The sequence below is a fragment of the Castor canadensis genome, chromosome 3 (assembly GCF_047511655.1).
Source record: "Castor canadensis chromosome 3, mCasCan1.hap1v2, whole genome shotgun sequence".
Lineage (NCBI taxonomy): Eukaryota > Metazoa > Chordata > Mammalia > Rodentia > Castoridae > Castor > Castor canadensis.
In genome coordinates, this window is record NC_133388.1 from 158,227,538 (window position 1) to 158,251,733 (window position 24,196).

General features: G+C 39.3%; 1 protein-coding gene across 1 annotated transcript in view; it reads left to right on the forward strand.

The window, feature by feature from the left end:
* Positions 1 to 24,196, forward strand: part of Cpq (carboxypeptidase Q) — a 460,643-nt gene that overhangs the window by 178,201 nt on the left and 258,246 nt on the right. The window contains exon 5 of the mRNA XM_074068881.1: positions 8,118 to 8,325. Coding sequence (XP_073924982.1) covers positions 8,118 to 8,325 — 208 coding nt within the window. The remainder of the gene's footprint in view (positions 1 to 8,117; positions 8,326 to 24,196) is intronic.

The following is a 24,196-nucleotide window of genomic DNA, read 5'->3' on the forward strand; positions in this document are numbered from 1 at the left end:
TCCAGACCTGTCTGTATGTGTCTCTTAGGCAGGTTTGGAGCCTTCCTGTGGTGGGTGGCAGGTGGGCAGGGTCCCACAGGCCTATAGGCAGAGGCCTTTTGTTGAGACAAACTAGTGGGCCTTTGGAGAGTTGGTCTGGCGTGCCTGAAGGGCACGGGCCTGGCGGAGTGGTGATCGTGCGTGTCTGTGGATTGCCGGCTTGGTAGGCTTTGGGGGCACGGTCCTGGCGGAGATCATGCAAGCCTGTGCAGGCGTAAGGGGCACAGCCCAGTGCAGATTTTGCGGGCCTGTGCAGGTCTTAGGGGCATAGGCTTGGTATAGCAGAGATCATCAAAACCTGTGGATGGCTGGCTTGGCAGGTCTTAGGGGTGCAGGCTGTCAGAGTGTAGATCATGCAGGCTAGTTCAGGCCTGAGGGGCACGGCCCAGCGGAGATCATGAATGCCTGTGGCTTGCCAGCTTGGCAGGGCTTAGGGGTTCGGTCAGACAGAGATCGTGTGAGTCTGAGGGGTGGGAGTTTGGGGGAGCACAGCCCTGGCAGGACCGAGGAGTGGGCCCAAAGATCAGAGATTCCATGTCCTGCAGAGCAGTGGCTCTGTGGGCCTATAGTGTGGGGCTTGGTGTGCAGCGCCAGCTATTATTTTAGTATAACGTGGCATGGAGGAGCTTTTCACGAGCTAGGGGTTCAGAGTGCTCATGGTTCAGCTCTCCCTGGTGCTTTACCTCAGACAAGTGTGTCTCCAGCCTCTCAGCAAAGTCCCTGCTTCACAGAGCTCAGGAGATCTGTGGCTGTTTCCCAGTCGCCATCTTGGATCTCTCCCCTATTTCTATGATGGGTTTTTTTCAAGATAGGGTCTCATGAACTATTTGCCCAGCTAGCTTCAAATGGCAATCCTCCTTTGAACCACAATGGCTTCTGAGTAATTGGGATTACAGGCATGAGCCACTGGTGCCTGGCACTATACATATTTTTTTTGGAGACAGGGTGTCACTATATAGAACAGGCTGGCCTCAAACTTGCAATACTCCTGTGTCTGCCTCCTGGGTGCTAGGATTATAGGAATATACCACCATGCCCCATTATTATATTATTTTTGAAGTTTTTCAAGATCACATTTTATTTTGAAAGAAATTCAATTCATCTCATATGTTCTATCATTGCTTATATTTTACATTTTTAAAGTATGCAATTACATTCATATTTATTATGTATATATTTACTATATACATATTATATTATTTTCTTGTGTACATTTTTAGGTTTTATAATAATAATTTAATTTTTTGTTCTAATTCATATTCTACTTATCAGTTATATGTTCTGATGAATAGTCTTTGTATTTTAAATTCTGGTAAGGAAATGTTATTATGTTTAACATTCTTTGCTGCTTATTCTTTGACTACATTTCATTATTAAAAACTCTTGGCATGCATTGTTTTTGTTGCTAAAAGTTATAAATACTTAAAATATGATAGACCCTCTAAGTTCTTGTTATACAAAAAAAATTGGACATGACCTTGACTTTTGAGAAGCTTATATTTCATATGTGATGCTTAAATACATGTTTACAATGTCACACAATGGAGCTCTAGATAGAGGTGTGGAGGCAGACCAGAGAGGTGTACATGGGGAGTGAGTCTCCAGTCCCACCCCAATGGTCTGCAGAAGGCTCTGTGGAGAAAAGGCTCTGTAGCTGAGCCTTAAGGAAAATGGCCAGGTGTTATAATGGGGAGAGAGGCAGTGGAATGTGTCTAAGTTCCACAGTGCTGTAGGGAAAGGCATCTCCTGAGCCTGGTAAGAAGTCATTGTCTATTGGAGAGAGGAGTAAGGCTCACGTGGGGAGTGGCAGGAGCTGGGGAAAGAAACAAGTTATGACCAAGTTCCAAAAATTTTTATATTCCTCACAAGTTTGGAACTTATTTTCTGGCAATGGAAGCCAGTAGAGAGAGTTAAGTGGGTGGGAAATACTGTGGCTAGCATTATTTTAATAAATTGTATTGGGATGTGACAAACTATATTCTTCTCTTGGTCTTCCTCAAAGTAGAGTGTGTGAACATTTCACAAAACTTGAAGGTAAGACTATAAGATGATAAAGTACTATATGAAAAGGTTCTGTGGTCAGTTAAGTTTACATTTTCTTAGCTATGTTATTTCTGGGATCCTAACAGTAAATGTGCATCCCTCAAATGAGGAAATATTAGCCAGTGTTTTATGGGTTAATTTGACCAGGAATCCTTTCTGCTATGTAAGATTTCTTAGGTCTGGTGTTCTGTGGAATGCACATTGAGAATACGGCTCTAGTTTTTCTCCTTTATGTACTTAACTGATACTTTGTTTTAGGAATATTTTCTTCATGTCAAGAAAGAACTAAATTATGCAAAAATATTTCCAGAGTTTCAATCAAGAATGGGTGTTGAGTTTATCAAATGTCTTTATCCTGCTTCATATCTAATACTATGTGCTCTGAGTTTTATTCTCCTTAGCAACTTCACTCTGTGGTGTTGGTTGCATTCCTCTGTTTTGGAAGAAGCTAAAACCTTTTAACACTGTGTGATGGTTTGCTTACTGAGATCTATAAAAGAGATGTGTCATTTGAGTTTTGTTCATGTGGAGTCTGTCATTCATGTAGAATAGAATTTGAGAATTTGGCTTTTTCTTCTGCCGTTTCAACTGAATTATAGAAGTTAGGAATGAAATACCATCCTACCTTCTTTTTCTCAGATAGGTTACCTCCCTCCCTCCTTCCTTCCCTCCCTCCCTCCTTCCTTCCCTCCCTCCCTCCTTCCTTCCCTCCCTCCCTCCTTCCTTCCCTCCCTCTCTCCTTCCTTCCCTCCCTCCCTCCTTCTTTCCCTCCCTCCCTCCTTCCTTCCCTCTTGTCCTCCCTCCCTTCCTTCCTTCTTTCCTTCCTTCCTTCCTTCCTCTCTCTTGTGGGAGTTGGGAATACTTCAGTGTTTCCTCTTTGTGAAATTATGTTATAAGTGAATTTTTGCTTTTTCATTGTTAATGCCAGTGTACAATTTTGAGGAGAATTTATTCTTGTTGTTAATAGAAGTTGAAAAGTCTGAGACAAATTAACTTTTAAGGTCTAGATCAACAAAAATGATAAAATCAATTATAATTTTTCCAAGACAGTTTTTTCTAATTAATACTTCTTTTAATGAAATTTATTTATTAAGCATAAATTAATTGCAAAGGGGTTTCATTGTTATATTTACATACATGTTTATAATATACTTTGATCAAATTCACTTCCTCTATATTATTCTTCCTTCACACCTCTCCCACCTCCTGAGAGTTACTTTCAAACTAATTTTTAAGCCCAAGAAGCCTTTCAAATAAAACAGTAAATGCTCCCTTAACATTTCTAATAAGTAAGTTAAAAGCAAAACCAAAAAACTCTCATAGAAACAAATGACTGTAGCTTTAAAAGCTCCTAGATCTCACAGCCATTCCACCTCCACACTTCTCTTTAGGAAATAAGGGTCTAAGTGTTGTGAATCATTTTTATTTTGGTTATTATATTATATTATATTATATTATATTATATGCCCCTGCAGAAGCTATGCTTTCCTCATAGAGATATGTAATTGTGCTCTTGTTGGGTATTTAACAACAAAGATGTTGTACAGATCCACTTTCAAGCACTGATTGGAGCCCTGCAGATTTTGAAATCCTCATAAGCATAAAGTGCCTGACATCTTTTAAAACAGCTGGTCAGAAGTTACCAGCATTAAAGGAGTTAGACTGATGTGTGGTATTCAGGTGGGAAATTTCAAACTCATTTGCTTAAACATTGCATGTATTTAATGTAGATAAAAGAAAACATTCATTTGGCTTCAAATCATGTCACTTTTCATAAGATACATAAAAAATTTAATGAAATTTGAGAAGCTGGTGTAAGACTTTCAAGTTTAATTTTCTCCACATGTTCATTTTATATTTTGCGTATACTATCTTGCAAGCAAAGAAACCACTGGGATATATTTATATTAAGCTAAGTTTATAGAAACATAATTTTTGAATGAGAAAGTTACCAGTATCCTCTCCTTAAAAATTTGGAACCTTAACCCTCTTATTTTAATTTTTATAATAGAAGTTTTATTTTGGATATAATTCACAAATCATAAAATCTGCTTCTAGCTTACATAGCTCTGTGTTTTTAATATATTCACAGAGTTGTCCAACCATCACTACTGTCTAATTTCAGAACATTTTTATCATTCCCAAAGGAAAACCTCATACCCATTCACTCACCACTTGTCTCTTCCCCACCAGACCTAGGCAACTTAAATTTTTCTTTCTCTCTCTATAAATTGTCTGTTCTGGACATTTCATATAAATGGAATTTTATAATATATGGTCTTTATATCTGGCTTCTTTTGCATATGATAACATTTTCAAGGTTCATCCATTTTGCACAGCATGTACCAAAATATCACTTCTTTTTAATTGGTGAATAATCCATAGTATTGCCATAACACATTTTTTAACCCATTTATCAGTTGATGTATGTTAGGGTTGTTTAAGCCTTTCATTGTTATGAATACTTCTAAACAAATTTTGTGTTTCTGTTTTCATTTCTCTTGACTAAGTTGTAGAATTGCTGGGGCACAGGGTAAGCATGGGTTTAACCATTTTGAAGAACTGTCAAATTGTTTGCCAAAGTGACTACAGCATTTCACAGATATACCAGCAATGTACAAGGGTTCAAACCTATCCATATCCTCTCCAGTACTTGTTTATATCTATCTTTTTTCATCTCCTCCCTAATGAGTGTGAAGTAGCATTTCATTGTTTTTGAAACAATTTGAAAAAAATGAAAATCAATTGTTTTGATTTTCATTTCCCTTACAGCTAATGATGTGCAGTATCTTTCGGGTATTCATCACCCATCTGGATATCTTCTTAGAAGAAATGTCTATTCAGCTTTTGGCTCATGTTTAATTGGGCTGTGTTCTTATTATTGAGTTATCAAGAGCTCTTCATATGTTTTAGATACAGTGCAACAGATTTTTGTTTGTTAATCTTGTATCCTATCCCCTTACTGAAACTGTCAATCTGTCTTATCAGATAAATGATTTCTAAAAATTTCTCCCATCCTGTGCATTGTCTCTTCACTTTTTGATGATGTCCTTTGAAGCACAAAAGTTTAACATTTTTCTTTTGTTGCTTGTGATTTTGATATTATATCCAAGAATTAACTTCCTTACCCAAGGTCATGAAGTTTTATAGATTTAGCTATTACATTTAGGACCGTAACTCACTCTGAATTAATATATCTACATGGTGTGACATAGAAGTGCAACTTTATTCTTTTACCTGTGGCTATCTGGTTGGCCCAGTATGATTTGTTGATAATAATTTTCTTTCCCATGGAATTATCTTAGCATCCTTGTTGAAAATGAATTGACCACCCTTATAAGGATTTATTTCTGGACTCTGATTTCTATTCTGTTGATTTATCTATCCTTATACCAGTAGCATACCATCTGGTTACTGAAATTTGTAATTTTTTTAAACTTCTGTTTGTTATTTTGAGTCCTTTCTTTTGCTATATGAATTTTAGAATCTGCTTATCAATATCTTTTTAAAAATCAGGTGGAATTTTAATAGAGATTGTATTAAATCTATAGATAAATTTGGGGAATATCACCATCTTAACAATCATGAGTCTTTCAATCCATAAACATGAGACAGTTTTCTGCTTATTTATGACTTTAATTTATTCCAACAGTATTTTGTTCATTTCTAATACATAAATCTCAAACTTCTTTTCTTAATTTTATTTTATTGCTTTTGTTACTGATGCACACGGAATTGTTTACTTAATTTTCAGTTGCTCTTTGCTATTATGTTGCTATTGTATTGCTCATTACTACTGGCTGTGGCTTGCATATGGTTTGTGTCCCCCTGAAGGTTCATGTGTAGGGAATTTGGTCCCCAGAGGGGTGATATTGAAAGGTGGTGGGAACTTTAAGGAGTGGTGGGAGGTCCTTAGGCAATTGGGGCATGAATTATTTTGTATGTGACCCTTTAGGTAGTTCTTCTGAGAGGGTTATTACAAAAGAAGTTAGCCTCACCCTTCATGCCTTCTCTGCTCCTGGTTCAAGATGTAATCATTTGCTTGTTTCCCCACTTGCTCCACTATCTGCCATTATCATGAGGTCCTCATCAGAACTGAGCCAATGCAGGTGGTGTACTCTTGAACCTTCAAAACTGTTGATAAACAGCTTCTTCCAGGATTTTATTGTAGTAATAAAAATCTGACTAATATTCCACTATATAATTGATTTTTTATATTTATCTTGTGTTCTCAACTTTGTTGAATTTATTAATTAGTTAAAATATTTTTGTGGATTCCTTAGGGTGTTCTAGATACAAGATTATGCCATCTGTGATTAGAGGTAGTTTTACTTCTTTTGTTTCAACTGGAGTCCTTTTCTTTTTCTTGTTTAAGTTCCCTGGCTAGAATCTCTAGTCTAATGTAGAATAGGACAAGAGAGAGCCGAAATCCTTGTCTTATTTCTAATCTTGATGAAAAGCTTTCAGTCTTTCACCACTATGTATTATGTTTGAGAAAGTCCCTTCCATTAGTTTGATTAGTGTTTTCATCATGAAAGGATGCTAGATTTTGTCAAATCCTTGTCAAATTCCTTTCTAATAAGTTGATCATGTGGTTTTTGCCCTACATCAAATTATATTTTGGTAATATTGATTTTTGGGGGGTGTTAATTAAACCCTATATTCCTGAAATGAGTCCTATTAAGCTACATTACTGGATTCAGTTAGCTAGTATTTTGTTGCATTTATATTTATGAAAGATATTAGTTTGTAGTTTCATTTTCTTCTTAATTTTATCTGCTTATTATATAAGTAATAGAAGCCTTGTAGAATGAGTTGAGACATGTTTCCTCCTCTTGTATTTTTTTGGAAGAATTTATGAAGAACTGGTGGTAACCCTTTAACACTTGTTCTTTGATATTTTCATGGTTTCCTTTGTGTTTTTTCCCTTTGCTGCTGTTAAATTGCAGATGGAGCGTGTACATAGGAGCAGGGAGGCATTGTTTGTGCTGACTGGTCCCACTAGGACAATTTCACTACTGTGAAAGTACAGTATTCTAAATAAAAATATTGGGTCTTCATTTTGCCTTCTTCTGTTGAACGGTGATGGAGGTGCCATCACTGGAAGACACACTTAGTTACAGAAACACATTCAGCTACCTTTGTATTTGAATTGAGAACCACAGCCAGACGACGTCTTTCAATGTCATTTTTCCACTAGGTACATGCTGTGCTCACTGCCCTCAGTGTAGGAGCTCTTACCTGTAACATATTAGTACAAACTTGTCTAGGATCAGTTTTTATAAGTCTATTAAGAAGTGGTATGCTGCTCTTCTCTTGAGAAAGAGTCTGAGAACAAGGAGAGTTTGTTAAATCCCAGACATCACATAATGTAATATGAATAATAAATATTTAGATTGTCATCCTACATGTTGCAAGGTAATTTGCAAATTCATTAATCATTCCACTAACTCAGCAGGAAAAGTTAGCACTGAGGAAATAACAACAACTAATATATACTAAGTAATTACCATGTGCCAAACACTGCCTTAGATCTCTTGTATAGACTGTCTCTTCTATTCTCATAGCAATATTACGGGTTAATACTAATATTATTCTCCACTTTACAGATGGGGACACTGAAAACAGAGAAGTAAAAATAATCTAAGTTGCTTGGGTGTCAGGCAGGGAGAGAATGCTGGAACCAGGATTTGGCCTGGGTTATGTAGCTCCAGGCTTTCACCCTTGATCAACTTCAGAGATCCCTTGTCTCCTTGGACTCATGTCACACCTCTTGGTCTTGAAATTACTGTCAATGTACTTCAGAGCTTATACAGTTTGCAACTCTGTGTGGTCATCCCAACTATCAAAAATGAGATAATTATTAAATTGAAGTTTCTAAGTTATTGTTATCAAAAAACCCTAAATTTACATCAAAAGCAAATGAATAGTGTCCACTGTACTTACTCCCCATATGCAAAGATCAAGGAAGATCAATATGCAGGGGTTTTGGTCCATTTTCACTCTCAAGGTAACCTGTGGCTTCTCTTCCTAAGTCCTCACACAGGTTTTCAAGCATACCAGGATGGTGTGCCCCAGATCCCCACAGCGTGTATTACAGTGGAAGATGCAGAAATGATGTCAAGAATGGCTTCTCATGGAAACACAATTGTCATTCAGCTGAAGATGGGAGCAAAGACCTTCCCAGATACAGATTCATTCAATACTGTAGCAGAGATCACTGGAAGCAAGTATCCAGAGCAGGTGAGTTGAAGGAGGGCAACCAGCTGTCCAGAAGTCAGGTGATCTGGTCAAGTTTGCATGTCCAGAGGTAGTTTGGGAAAGAGAACATGAATGTGTGGAGATGGCCCTCATAGACTCATTAAAAGCTAAAGCTTCATATGTGTGCATGCGTGTGTGTGTAGTTTTACTACATTGAAGAAGAAGGGCAGGACTAATTGAAGAGAAGAATGGGATCCATGGTGTGGAAATTCAATCTGTACACAGTTGAAAGTGGTATTTGTTGCATTTATTCTGTTTGGATCCTGCTTGGCATTTGAAGTCATAAACACAATAGCTAACACTTATTGTGCTCATTCAAGTGAATTATTTTATTTACTCCTCTCAAAGCTCAGCGATACAAGATCTTTTTCTTCATTTCATAGAAAAGGAAGCTAACTTAGAGAGAAACTTACTTGTCCAGGTTCACACAGCTAGGAAGTAACTGAGAAGGGACCCAGGATGGTGTGCATTTAACCCAAAATTTTGTGCAGTTTCCAGACTTCATGTTTTTTTTTTTTTATGAAAAAACATCTTAGAGGCAGATTCAATCTCTACTCTAACCTTTTTAAATAGCTTGGTCCAGTTTCTTAGTCTCTGAGCTTCAGAGAATTTCTCTGCAAAGAAAGGGGTATGTGACTGACATGTGTAAAGACTTGTGTCCTTAACAGAATTACTGCAAGGACCAGAAGAGACAGTGCAACCAGATAACTAGCTGAGTCTGGCATATCACAGGTGCCCTGAATTTATATCTATTTCATATATCATCAAGTGTGCAAGAAAACAGTTGTTATACATTTTCTGGTGTAAATCTTTATTAGCAATAACTGAATTTCTGAAAACACTTAAATTATTCAGAAATTTCAGATTTGTGTTTCATTTCATCATTGGTGGGATAAAGGAAAGAGAGAACAGTGAAGTGTTTGGTGATGGTGAATCAGGCCTCTTTCACAGGTCTTGAGGCAGTAGACCTGTGAAAGTTGTTCTAAGCAGCAGAAAGTTGTTCTAAGTTCTGGTCCCTTTTCTTGCTTCCCAAATTGCCTGCTTCCAGGACCCAGGCATCATCAACCATGGAGTTGTGTACATAGGGATAATGCAAAAGCAAGATCTCTGTAGGCTGCAGGGAATCGGAGAGCCACGAAGAAGCTATGGTTTCAAATGTTGAGGAAAAAAAAAATGGGCCCATCTCCTTGCTCCTTTGGGGAACTGAAAACAACAGAAAAGCCAAGCATGTATAGTCCAGGTACTGCATTGTCAGGGTCCTTAAAGTGCCATTCTTTTGGGGTTTCCTCATCAGTAGTTCAGGATAAAGCTGTGCTGTCTTCAAGTTACTAGTCTAGTACACTGAAGGGTTAGGATTGTGTACTATCAGTTTTCTGTGTGACAAGGCTGATTCTGAGAGTGGGTAGCAGGGTGAGCATGAGTTATTGGGATCTTCGGTCTAGAGCAGCCAAGGGGTGTCAAAACCTGAGATAGGTGTTTGGGCAGAAGAGTTCTTGAGAGCCAGGGGGCTAAGGTTGTGCTGGCTCTGATAGCATCCCAAAGGCCACAAAAATCCAGCTGGGAGAGCTGGATTATTTTTTAGAATCAGTTTTATTGAGGTATAATTTACATAAAGTAAATTACCAAATTTAACTTAATGGTTCAATAAGTTTGAAAATGAATACAGTGATGTAATCACTATTACAATCTTATGGAATGTTTCTATTACCCCAGAGTTTCCCTTGGGCCCCTTGGTAGTTCATCTTTTTTTCTCTTTCCCCTTCCCACTTGCTGCCTTGGTGCTTCTCTCTAGAGCTATGGTTTTATCTCTTCTAGAACTTCATATATAAGTGGAATCATAATGTGTAGTCTTTCACGTCTGGCCACTTTCACTCAACATAATGCTGTTGAGATTTATCTGTGTTGCTGTATCAGTTTTTCTTCCTTTGTATCTCAGAGTAGTAGTGCATTACATAGATGTACCATAATTTGTTTATCCATTCATCAGTTGGTAGACATGTAGTAGTTTCTAGATTTTTAGTCATATGAATAATGCTCCTGTGAACATTCTTGTCCTAGTCTTACTATAGACTTATGTTTTCATTTCTCTTGAGTAAATACCCAGGGGTTGAATTACTGGGTTAGTCTGTCACTGTGATTTATGCTCTATATTCCATGAGAGTAGAACCTTCTGGGGGAGTGACCTTATGGTGATCTCAAGATTTAAGATTAAAATTTACCTCTGCCATAGCGTTGCCTGGCATCTCAAGAGCTGGGCACAAATACCTTGTTTCCAAGTAGAAGAGTAATGGAAGTTCTCCCACAAAGAAGTCACAGCATTACTTCCACAGAAGGAATTAAGTGAGTATGGTGAAGTCTGTGTGGCTGAATTTTGCGGGGAAATTTGCCCCGTAACTGGCTTGGAACCCCAAGGGATGTACAGACTATGAAGGCAAGTGATAGACATGCAGTCCCCTGCTGAGGTGTTAGGTTGGTTAATGAGCCTGAGTCAGCACTGTCTGTCTTGTCCCTAATGAATGCCATCTCTTCTAGGAAGCCTCCTCTGGTAGCTCTCCCCTTCCAACACTAAGCCCTGTTAGGGTGTCATTCCCACCAAAAGTTGCAAATACTCCCTGAGAGCTGGCGCTATGTTTACTTTATTTCTTTTCTTTTTCTTCCTTCTTTTCTCTTAATACCTGTCATAGGTCTTGGCATATGTGTTTCACTTATTAAAATAAAAGGAATAAGTAAAGAAGGAACTGGTTGGAAGATTTTCTTAATCTTGACCCTCTTTAAATGTAGAATTTTTCTAGTCTTTTAGAGCATTGGTTGTTCATGTTGAGTTACATACTACCACTGAGTGTCCAAAAACAAACACACCAACTTTCTCACTCTCTGCCTTACTGTCTTGTGTCTGCTAAGATTAAAGATTAACTTGATCTGTACTACTAGCATGGTCACAAAACTTCAAGTTATTTTCCAGTCCTCCCTCTTTGTCACTATCTTACTGTTAGATATCACATCCTATTAAGACTATTTTTAGCATATTTTTGAAAAAACTTGTTCCCACTTTGCCTTTGCCTCTGTTACTGCCCCCATTCAGGCCCTCACTATTTCCTTCCTGATTTTTTCTTCTGGTCTCTAAAACTCCTGTTCTTTGCAATGAATCTCATTTAGTTTTTAAGAGATGGATCTCAACATGATGTTTCCTCATTTGTCTTTCTCTTGTTCCATGTAAGATAAAGGTTGCGATGATCAGTGCTAGGGGAGTGATCAGAAGTAAGCAGAAGACATAGGAAATGGGACAAAGAGGGAGAAGAGTTTGTTAGGGTTAGATGGAAGGCAGTTCTGCTAAGAGGAAGTTATATGTTATATTCATAAATGAATAGGAAATGGGAACAAAGAAAGGTATGATAAGATTCTAACACTAACAATTGTTCTTTCATAGGCCAGTGAGGGAGTTCAGCTCTCCTAAACTCTAGCAAACCTCCCCCAAATTGCTCAACTCTATTTTTCACTCTCAGTAGTGCTGGCAGTGGCATAAATGTTGGTTTTGATAGTTTAGACTGACTAACTCATCCCTAACATGTCCTTACTACTTTGCTCCATAGCTCACTAAAGAACAGTAGTGCTAAATAATTCTGATATATTAGTTGCAGTGGAAATTATCTCTAACAAGAAGAGGGTTTGTTGAAATTTTCATTATTCTGCCAGCAAGTTGGACATGCAGGGTGACTTGAGGGTAGACAGGAGTAGGAATAAGAGCTAACCCTAGGCAGAAGCTGGTTGAGTTTTCAGTGCCAACACCTGGCACAATTCCTTACATCTCACATGCAAGCACAGAACCTTAATACAAGTAAGCAGTTTGCATGTAAAGAATCCTCTGCTTTAGCCCCTAAACATTTCATGGACAAGGTGAAGTTGATTTCAGTTCTGGAAAAGCATACGACTGATATAGTATTATCACATTTCAGAACCCTACTGCATAATCCAGTCATAAACCCTGGGATGAATTACCACACAATTTTTCAAAATGCCAATAATATGAATACTTTTTATTGGGCTTCAATATGTGGAAATAGAAGAAGAGGGGTGTCATATACATATATCCTACTCTTTTCCCAGATAACTCATAGGGGCACATTTGGGCTGCTCCATGTCCAGAATTCTCATTGCATTCTGACTTCATTAGAAACTGGCTTCTGTGATTTGGGTGTGTTTTCAGATTCAGCATAGCTTAGATACTTCAAGAGCATGCATTCCATTAGGTAAAGCAGTTCTCTGGAAGCTCTGACACTTTAATCTATGAACTGCCTTCTCAGACAGCTTTATCAACAGGAGACCATATATATTAGTTCGCTTTCCCTCACTGCAATGATTTGCCTGAGGTAATTAACTTATAAAAAGAAAAGGTTTATTTTGGCAGTTCTACCATGAGCAGATCTGTTACTTCGGGCCTCAGGTAGGCATGTTGATAGCAATGGGGGAGGGGGGGCGCCTGAGGCAGAACAAACTGCTTACTTCCTGGTGAGGAAGCAGAGGAGGAAGAAGGAGGAGGCCAGGGTCCCACAATCCCTGTTAAGGAATACTGCCCGGACCCAAGAACCTCCCACTCGAGGCTTCACCTCCTAAAGGTTTCACTACACAGTAGTGCCACCCTAAGGACCAAGCTTTTAACAAATGGTCCTTTGGGAGACATTCAAGATCCAAACCATAGCACTCTGGTGTCTTTGAAGTCAACCCATGGCTGCAAATGCATCAGAGTGAGGGCATGAACTTCTTAACTTCTGACCTGAGAGTAACATCATTACAAAACAGTATTATTTCAACCCCTATTTCTTAATGAGCTATTTTGTGTTTAAAAATTCCTAAGAAATTTTGTTGGCATCCATGAGTAGGTTTTGTTTTTCATTAAATCTATCTAAGTTATGTTAACTCTTAAAATACTCTGAGAGGCGGAGACAAAGAGTGGGAATCCTAGTGCTCACAATTTTCAGGTGAGGAAACTGAGCACAGGAATTACTTGTTCACAAGCACACAACCAATGCATGATGGGACTACATATGGTACAGGACTCTAAGTTTCCTGACTCCTGTTTCTTCCTACCCCTAAGTGATTTCATTTTGCCTGGGCACACCTTAGCTGAAGGGTGGTGTCCAAATCTGAGGAATGGAGTTTGATTCAGGATCCAGACAGTGTCATCCTTACCAATCATTACACAGGAGAAATTATATTTTTCTCTTTTTCTTTTTTTCCTGACATTTCTGATCTAGGCTCAAAGAGCTCTCATGAATACTGGCCCTAGTGGTCTCCCAAGAGCACCCACCATGGTGTTTCACCTGCTGAGCTCGTCTGTGCTTGATCCATTCCTTCTATACATTCTCCATCAACATAGTGGGGAGCCACTTGGACTACTCCTTCTTTATTTCCTTTCACTTTGGAAGAACATCTAATGAATTCATTACTTCTATGGTGCTAATGACTCTTTATGATGCCCTCTTCTCCTCACCCTCACCAATCAGGTAATGAGGTAATTAGCAGAAGGCCACAGTCACAGATAAAATAGGTCTACCATTCACATCCTTCCTAAAAAGAAAAAACTTTAGATTTTCAAATAACGTTAGATTCCCAAGAAGTTACAAAAATAGCGCAGAGTTAAGGTTAACATGGCTAATGATAACATTTCACCTAACAACAGTGTATTAACCCAATAAGGAAACTGGGGAAAAGATACTCTTGAAAGCTACCTGTTTTTTCGGAAGACAAGGGCTGCCTCATGGGCACTTGGTGTGTGGTGCCCAGGATGGGATAGACTCTGCTCTGATGTTAGCCCTCAGTCCTTTTCCAGACTTAGTTTATGATGCCTCCGTGATTTTCCACTTTAACAAGTAAATGAACAAATTACACAAGAAGGAGATTTGAGTGCAAATTGAGCTAACTGGAGGGCAAACTGATCTTAAACTTGCATTTTGTTGCACCTGTGGAGAGACTCCCTCGCTAACCAAGATTCTCTAATGTTGACTCTTGGGACTGGCCTGCTTCTTTTGATCCTCAGTGATTTTCTAGGTCTTATTCTGAGATTTGCTTAGGAAATGCAATATTTTTAAAATGTTAATATATTCAAGAATTCTTCTGTGGGGATTGTATGGAAAAGAAAAGTGCTTTTCATCTTGGGGAGAAGGGGGAATTGATAGCATCCAAACTCATTTTGATAAAACCTTGATGAGGTGAATATTTTTAATATCTGTCTTTTCCCTACAGCAGTTATTTTCTTGGATCCAAAGAACAATTTTGGTTTCATATGCTGTATTATTTCAAATACAGTGCGGCATTACAAAGGCTAGTGGGAAACATTAAAATGAAAGTTTTAGTTTTTAACCAACCACTGCTACATTTTTTCTTTTCTAGTGTGGTGCAGTTTCTCAGCATCATCACCATTGACTCTTTGGGTCAGGTTGTTGTCCATCATGGGGGTTTCCAGGGCATCGTTGGAAGTGTGGCAGCATCCCTGGTCCCTACCCACCAGTACCAATCCCCACCCAACGCTTACCTTCTGTGGTCTTGACCATCAAAACTGTCTCTATGTCAAGAGACATCAAAACTGTCAAATGTCCCCTGGGAGCAAAACTCACCCACGGTAGAGAAAAACTGATGGAGAACAGACTGGGTGGGCTTAATGAGGTTTTGTTTTGGGTTTTATTTCTGCCAAAAACGAGCTGAGTGGCCTTGGGTTACTTAATCCTTCCTCTACAGAATGAGGCACTTGGTCTAGAAAAGCTCAAAGGTCATTGCCAGACCTAAAATTCTATTACTTACAAAAAACAAAAATAGAAACAAAACACTTGGGAATAAATTTTACCCTCACTAGATGGTCCACTATGGTAACTGTTAGATAGTAAGAAGACATAGGGAGGCCCTTGTAAAGCTGGTGTTGGAACAGAGCATTATTTCACAGAAGAGGTTTTTTTTAAATTCTACATTCAAAGACAGATAGGAATACTTCATTCAAACATGCTTTAGTTGCTGGAATTTCTTAAGCCTTTAATAGTTTAATGTGCTCATGTGTATTGGGAATCTTTAAGAGGTAGTTTTGCTGTGATCCCCACATTTTGATCATGTGTGGTTTTGGTAGTATTGCTGTTTGAATTCAGGGCCTCACACTTGGTAAGCAGGTGCTCTATCACTTGAGCCACATCCACAGCCCTTTTTACTTTTGTTATTTTTCAGATAGCATCTTTCACTTTTTCTCTGGGACTGGCCTTGTACCCCAATCCTCCTTCCTCCGCCTCCCTCTCCTGCCTCATGTGTAGTTGGGATGACAAGTGTGTACCACCATGCTTGCCTTTTTTGTTGAGATGGGGAGGGGGATCTCATTAACTTTTTGTCAGGGCTGGCTTTCAATTGTGATCCTCTGATCTCTACAACCCAAGTAGCTACGATTACAGGTGTGAACCACCAGTCCTGTCATGTGGTATTTTTCACCAGATCTCTTAACATGAAACATATCTTGAGAAACAGTAGGATAAGGGTACGAGATCCCCTAGGTCATGTTCATATTTTTCACACTCTGTTTTTACAGTTATTCTTTAATTCTGTACACAGTTTTGAGTATATGGTATGTGACAAGCACGAAGGTCATAGCAGTGGGATTGTGTGGGAAGTATAACTGTTTAGAAACACAGTCTGCAGAATTCAAATCCTGCCCTTGTGTTTTACTGGTAGGTTATTTTGACTTTCTGGATTTAAACTTTCCTAGAGAGAGGAGAACTTATGCTAAAGCAAGAAGATGAGGAGTGGGAGGGGCAGCACAGTGCCATGAGGGTCTGGCTGCCGTGTGAAGGCCTGGATGTTGTCCTGGATGCAGTGGGAGTCACCAAAGGGCTTTTGCAATAACTTGCATCTTACTTCATTTGGGTCACTGTAGACATTTAAGTAAGCAAAGACTGAAATTCAGCCAGGGGAAAATAGGCCTGGAACTGAGATTGGTGAAGTAGTGTTGGAAAAGAGAAAGATCCAGAAAATATGTGGGAATAAAATTGGCAGAAGTTGTTAAAGTTTGGATATAGAAGACAAAAAGAGGAAGAGGTGCGGTTTGGGTGATGAGGTGAATGTGTTCATTAATTCCAAAGGTGTTTGCAGAGCTCCAACTAGGTGCTCAGTTGTACTCAAAGCACTTGGGGCTGCATATTACAGGCTGCAACAGAAGGTGGAACATGCTCTCAATGGCAGTGCATGGTTCCCGGGGCTTATTTCAGGGCCACCATCCTGATCAAGAAGGCTAAGGGAGGCTTTCTGAAGAGACTCAGTTTATACCTACAGCATGACTGAAAGCTAGTGGTGTAGAGTGGGGTGCTGTGGGGAATATTCCAAGCACAGGGATCAGTAAATAGGAAAGCCCCAAGAGCCAAACAGTAGTGTTGTTCCTTTTTTTTTTTTTAAGGACCTTGATGTGACTTCATGTAATTTCCAAATCCATTTGATAATGAACCTTGTTTTCATAGAGTTATGCTATAAAATAACTTAGAGAAAAAAGCATGGCCCATTTCATGTATATGTTGTTTTTGAGATAAATTATTGAAAAGCTCAGCAATTCCTTTGGAAACTGCTTTAACCCTGATGCTGTCAAGACCCTCATTGAAGGAGCACACAAAGCCTGATTGACCTGGTGGACGGACTCACTCCATGCATAATTGAGTAGTTAGAGGCTGGGCAGCAAATGCGGCTTTGCTTTCATCTGAGTATGTTGTGTGATGATTTGTAAACTCTACTTAGTGAGTAAGGCAGGTTATTCTGCCTGGGTGGGAGCCTTTTCACTAGCTTAAGCAGCTGTTTAAACTTTCATAAGCAAAGTAATTATTAAATCTTTCATGAGCATATTGGTTAGAACATTTGCTCATATCTTAACCTTGAGTTTGAAAGTTTTGGGGGGTGGGGTTAAAGAGTTTTAAGCTGGAAATTCATTCTTTTCTTTTTCTTTTTTCTTTCTTATTATAAACTTATTATGGCTGAGAACCAGCCAATCTAAATCATGGAAGGAAAAATACATGTGTGGCAAACATGAGGCATTTCATTGTTTATTTTTCAAATTTCTGGAATGTGCTCATAGCTGTGCATGCCTCTGGGCTCATAAAGACAGCAGATGGAAATGGCTTAAACCAGACAGGCTGTTTTAGCTAGATAGCCACCCAGGTAGATTACTCTTTCCTGGACACAAGTCATTCTAGTGTGCCAAAACAGGACTTGCAAGCAAGAGGATGTGATTTTTCATAGGTGTGAATAACTTGACCTTATTAATGAAGGGACCATTTGATGATAATCATAATCACAGAGAGAAGACAATCCACATTTCAGAGTTCTTAGTATGTGACAGGCAGGACTCTAGCTGCTTCTCGTGCATAATCTCTCTAGCCTTGCTGTAACCTCATCAAATAGTGTGTTACCCCCTCTGTTCTCTGGAGAGAGCAGAGCTCAATGGGATCACAAAGTTTGCAAGACATCTGAGTGGCAAAGCTGGGATTTAAATTCAGATCAGTCCTATCCCATAACCTGTATTCTTAACGATTCACCAGCCTGTGCTTCTTAGGCCCTTCCTTGTTTTTTTCTTTTTGGTCAGGACTGGGGTTTGAACTCAGGGCTTCATGCTTACAAAGCAAGCACTCTACCACTTGAGCCACACCTCCAGTCCTCTTAGTCCCTTTCTGTTCTAGTTTGTGAAACACTACAACCTAAAGAATTTCCCTATTTTACCCTGAATGAAAGGATGATGTCACAGCCATCAATAGGAACAAATGCCTGTTGAATGCCTACTGTGTCCAGGACACCATGCTATAAGTTTGCAAACTGTTCCAGGGAAGAGAAGAGAGAAGATAAAAGGGTCCTTGCCTGGTGGCTGGTGAGTAATGTAGCAATAAGTTCTGGAGCTGAGACTGCAGGGCTTGCAGCTCTGCGTCCTGCCTGGCCCAGGGCTGAAGGAAGCAAATAGTGCTTCATAATTTGTAGTATACTCACACCTGTATTATTCCCACTTAATCCCAACACATTGACTGTTACAATTCCCACTTTAAAGCTGAGGTAGCTGAGATTCAGAGAGGTAAATAACTTGTCTAATTGGCTTGACACATACCTGATAAGTGGGAGATAAAAAAATACCAAGTGTGAGTCCTCTATAACTTGCTGACGTCACTGCTATAGCATAAAACAAAAGCTTTGAGGATACCTGCTACAACCCCCAAAATGAAAGCATTTAAGTAATAAATAATTATAATAAAACAATGCAGTAAGAGCATATGTGAATTGTATTTAGTGACTTACTTCTAATGAATAGAATGTAGTAGAAGTGATGGCATGTAGTGATCAATATTAGAAAAGCAGTGTGACTTCCTGCTTGCCTTTTCTCTTGGTCACATGTTGTGGAAGAAGCCAGCTGCCATGTTGTGAGGATGCTCAGCCAGCCCTGTGGAGAGGTCCATGTGATGAGGAGCTTAGGCAGCACAAAACAGCCAACAACTAAATCCAACAGCTGTAGGTCTGACCTTCAGATGACTGCAATGCTGGCCAATGACTTGTCCACACCTTGACAGAGGTCCTGAGCCAGAACCACCCAGCTAAACTATTTCCAAATTATTACCCACAAAAACCGAGTAAGATATCTATAACATTTGTTTTCAGCCATTAAGTTTTGGAGGAAGCTAACATAGCAATCAAAGAGTATGAGATACACTGAAAAGGGTAACTGTGCCTGAGTTGTCATGAAACCCGAGTGTTGAAAGATGATATGTACAAGTAGGAATTGAGTAAGTGGACAAGGAATTTATTGTGAGATGTTCTGGGCAAAAACACATAGAAGTGTGCCACAGTGAGTACATTTATGAAGCTATATAATATATGGGGCAAAACAAAGCCACACAGCCTAAAAAACACAGTGTTTTGAGAATGGGCATCTCACTAAGAATTTATTTTACCATAATGTAACAATCAATGTTTCTGCACTGACTTTGAGTCTGCAAAGAGTTTTCAAGAAGGTAGGAAACAATTAAAGCAATGTTTGAAATATTTATTTCAAAAATTAAAACCCAAGCTGGAGGCATGGCTCAAGCAGTAGAGTACCTGCCTTCCAAGGTGGAATCCTGACTTCAAACCCCAGTACTGCTAAAAAAATTAAGATCCCGAAAGTACTGTATAAATCCTGAAAGTGGCGTCTCGGTTATCCAGAATCGCCACCTCCACGTTGTTACTTCACTAGACTGTCTGGGTCCATGGTTTGAAAATTTTAGCTTAAATATAAAACCAAGAAGTAACTAATGAAGAACACCTGGAGTTTGCTTAGGGTTTCACTGCACCAGTTCTGCTGCAACAATCAGGAAGAAGTGAGCACTTTACAACTAATTAGATGTTTGGCTTGGCATCATACTACGCCAGTGAATTTTTCGGAAAGAGAATTGCCCAAATTGACTTGTTATTCTATGCATACTCCATTCATTGACTGACTATTTATTGAGTGCTATGCATGTGTTGCCCACTGTGATAGGGCCATAAAACAAACCTTTATCATCACAAAAATCTCTTGGCATCCCAGTTCCAGCTCTACTGTTTTCTAGAGTTAATACCAATTCCTGGTTTTTTTTTCTTTCAAAACAGCTACACTTATTAAGTTGGATTTTTAAGACAAAATTAATACCTACTCTTGAAAACTAGAGAAAAATGAAAATAATATTAATATGGAAATGGCTTAACTTGCAGAGTTGCTATTACCATTTGTACTTCCTTCACTGTATTTTCTTCTCTGAATATATTTGCATACTTATCATATTTTATAGATATGATTAAATCCATTTTTATTTAACATCAGGCAAAATATCCCTTTGAAATAGGATTTTTATGGATTTAAGTTATGGTTATTGTATAATTTACTTAACCTGCTATTAGATGTTTTGATTATACAGGAATCTTTTAGTAAAAATGATGCCATAATCTAAATATGTAGCTTGGGAATTTTGAATTTGTCTTTTAAACCATTTATGGGCTTTGTGATAATTGAGTAATTTTAAATAATGTTCAGTGGGAAGCTAAGGAAGCTAAGGAAGAGGTTATCGTGCTTTCTCTCTGTGCCAGGAGAATGGCCTTTGTAGTTCTAAGATGACCGTGTGCTGAGCGGGCCAGCGTGACGCTGTTGGTTAAATTAAGAACATTGGTATTCTGTGCATGTTCTTGATTCTTAATTTAAGGTTAAACTAACTTAATTTAATGTCATGTGAATTTCTAGCAGCAATTATGGGCAGTTAATGCATGTTCTTCTGTAGTCAGGCCTCATCTCTCTGCAGAATTATAATATTTCATTCCAAATTTATTCTGACCAAATTTGTAAGACTCACTTTCTTCCCTTCTCTCGATGTTTATATAAGAAGACTCTTGAGTCTATACTGTAAAAACTCATTTGTGTATTTTTCAGAATAAATCTCTAAGAAGCTGACCTGAATCTGAGGGTACCAGAATCAGTGCAAATTGGGGCACTGGACCCAGTCCTGTCCTTGTTCTTCAGGAGATGTGAAATGAGCAACAGAGATACCCTCTGAATATGTCTTTGTCTTTCCCCTTTCTGTCTTGCACACCTCTACTCAACTAATATTCCTTAAGTAGGCTTCTATATAAAAGAATAAAAAGTCAATGGCTTCAGATTTTCTGTAAGATTATAGTCAATATTCCTTAAATCTGGTATTCAGAGCCTTGCATCTGCAATCTGTTATACTGGTAAGACCTTTTCCCACAGGTAACCTAGGTTTTAGAGGCCTGCAAAACTCTCTATTCTATATTTTTGGCGTCTTCATTCTCTCTGTGCCTTCCCCCATTCTGATCCTCATTTCTGTATTGACTGGAATCATCTCTACTCTGTCTTTGTTCATTTATTCATTGATTATTTCAATAATATTCATTTGCTTACTTAATATTTACAGGCACCATTTGAGGGTACACTCAAATGCTACAACATCCCCCAAGGAGCCTTTCCTAATCATTCAGCTATATGCAGTAGTTCTCTCCTTAGAACTTCCAAAAGTCTCTTTCACGCCTCTCTTTTGTCACAAATTCCATGCCTCATTTCTGGGCCTATAGTATGTGTTGGAAATGTAGGTCCCAAAAATGACCACGTGGAGAGGAGTGATCTGGCCAAGAGATTCTTTATTATCATGTGGGAGAAGGAGGGAGCCAAGAGAGAGCAAGAGAGAGAGAGGGGCAGGGGCTTAATACCCCTCAGTGAGACTCGGCATGATCTGATTGGTTAGGATCTTATGGTTCATGCTGATTGGAGGTTGGGGCAGAAGGAAGATTCAAGCTAGACTTGAGGCAGGACCATGACCCTGGAAAACAGAAGCTTAAGGGTGCAGTAAGAACCAAAACCCATTGGTGCCATTATTGCCAACATTCCTCCCTTTTTTGTTTGTTAAGGACGGGGGGCGTTGTGTTTGCTCTGGCTTCTTCAAGCTGGCAAGGGGAAGCATAGGGGAAGGGAGGGTTAGTTGGCAAACAGTGTTGGGGTACTGAACCTCATGATGGCGTACACCTAGGCTCCAAAAATGAAGATTTCCTCTTCCCTGAAGTTGATGAAGGTCCCTTGCAGCCACAGGTCATAAAGAGTCTCGAGCCAATCTTCTGACATCTGCATGGTGGGTATCAGCCAACTATTCTCAAGTTTTGGAGAGGTTGGTGTCCCTGGAGGTACAACTGGTTAAATTCATGATTAGCAAGAGCAGACATGCAGTATGATACAAGGCAGGAAGCTTAAGAATAGGAGAACAAGAACATAGGCATTAGGATGGGCATTGGCCAGGAGAACCACTGTGAAATGTTCTTCCCTAGACAATTTCAAGAGTCCTCCAACTACAGAGAGAGAAATGGGTGGCCATACATTATCTAAGACCCAAATAGGAATATTAGGAGGAGCATAAAAAGGTGTCTGTTCAGGGACTACATACCTAGGGATCTGAATTCTGCAAAATCCTATAACTGCCAGGAAAGCTGTAAGCTGTCTTATGGTATGGGGGTTGGGAAATGGAAGAGTGGGTTGATGCATTTATGACTCAGGGAGTGAGTCTGTCCCTTTAAGGCCACACCTAGGTAGGTGACATGTGGGAGGCAGGGACTGTCAGGATTTAAATGTAACACTCTTGGATAAAAGAGAGCTTTAGCTCATTATTTTATATAAATTGACACTTTGAACCTTTTAAATGTTTGTACCATATTCAGATAACACTGTTACAAGGTGGTCATCTAAGACACATAAGCAAATATGTAAATGAACTCTGATTTAGTAGTACTTAAAAGCTTGACAAGATCAGCAGAAAACATGAATAATTTCTTTGACAAAATCTTTCTCTGTAACGGTTTTTTGTAGATGTTACTCGGAGCAGAACAATATTAAGATACCCCTAAAAATCTTCTGGGCAACTCTTAGTTTACATTTAACTTTAACTTTATCACACACTGAAGCTTTTATTATACACTTTTCAAACTTACTCAGACCTTCATACAACAAACTAAACCCTTTGATGGTTTGTCCTTATCCTTCCTATTTGAAACAATCTTTAGGACAAACCCTTCTTTACAAAATCCTTTCTCATCCAAAAAACCATTTCTTTTTTCTTTAACTTCTCAAAAAATACATTTATTCCCTATCTATATCCTTTCCAGTTGTTTACTTTGTAACTTGTATTTTAAAATTAACTTTTATAAGAATTTTAAACTTATTATAGGGGCTGGAGCAACTAATTAGTAGCCCTTATTGTTTTTAGGAATAGGCATAAGGCCTCATGTCCCTTAGGCTTGAGGGGATATTGTTTTAGGTGTGGAAACTGTGAGGGATTTTTGAGTTTTATTTGAATAGGGAGGGCCGTCCTAGCTCACCCTACACTCATCTCATCAGTCCACACTGTGGAATCTATTTGTTCCTGAAGGAGAGGGCAGCAGAGATAGCTGCCTGGGAGGAGGAGAATTTGAGCTTTTAGTTGAGATAGTAAATCCCATCCCAGCAGGGACACTGGAGTTTCAGGTACTATGGGGAAAGAGTGACAGAAGAGGAGGTCTCCCCAAGAGCAGGCCAGAGGCCAGGTAAACTAGAGCTCTAGGGGCTAGCCAGATTTGCCCCGAACAATAACTTTTGTCATTAGACTAGGTACCAGGAGAAAAAAGTAAAACAGAGAGATGGGCTCCACTGTCTAGGAGGAAAATGGCCTTTTGTTTTTCTGCTATTATGGCTCCTCAACATTGATGCCAAGAAGTGGAGTGTGGACAGGAGGCTTGGACCCATCAATCTATAAGAGGTGGCACCTCGCCTTCCATCTGGAGTCAGGGGCACTTAGACCTCCAGTGGTTACCCTTGCAAAGGGCAGGGTCCCGGTTGGGGGCAGGGCTGTCTCCCGGGCTGGGGCTGTCCCCCTTTAAGCATTCTCTGCAGAAGTGCCCCTCCTGTCCACCACGGTAGCAAGTTCAGGATTCAGGCCCCAGTCAGGTGGGGCCCTCTTTGAGAGCAGCAATGAGGCCATGGTGTCTCTTATCTTTTTCTCTCCTGTTAGTAAGGTCCTGGACATACAGACATAGCCATAAATACAGACATGGCTAGCTGTATTACTTGGTTCAGTGACTTTTTCCTTCAGCCACAGTCTGAGTTTTTATGAATATCTGGGGCTGACTGTTAGAAATTTGTCTTTGAGGAGAACCTCTCTCAACTGTGACTCTGAGTCCACCGTGGTATGCTTTCTGATAGTGTCCTTAAGATACTGTAGAAAGGTAAGAGGATTTTTTTTTAAGGTTGTTGCTGTAAAGTAAAGTTGTTATTTTACATCGACACCTGACACTCTGGAGAGCAAGTCTCTGAACTGTTCTG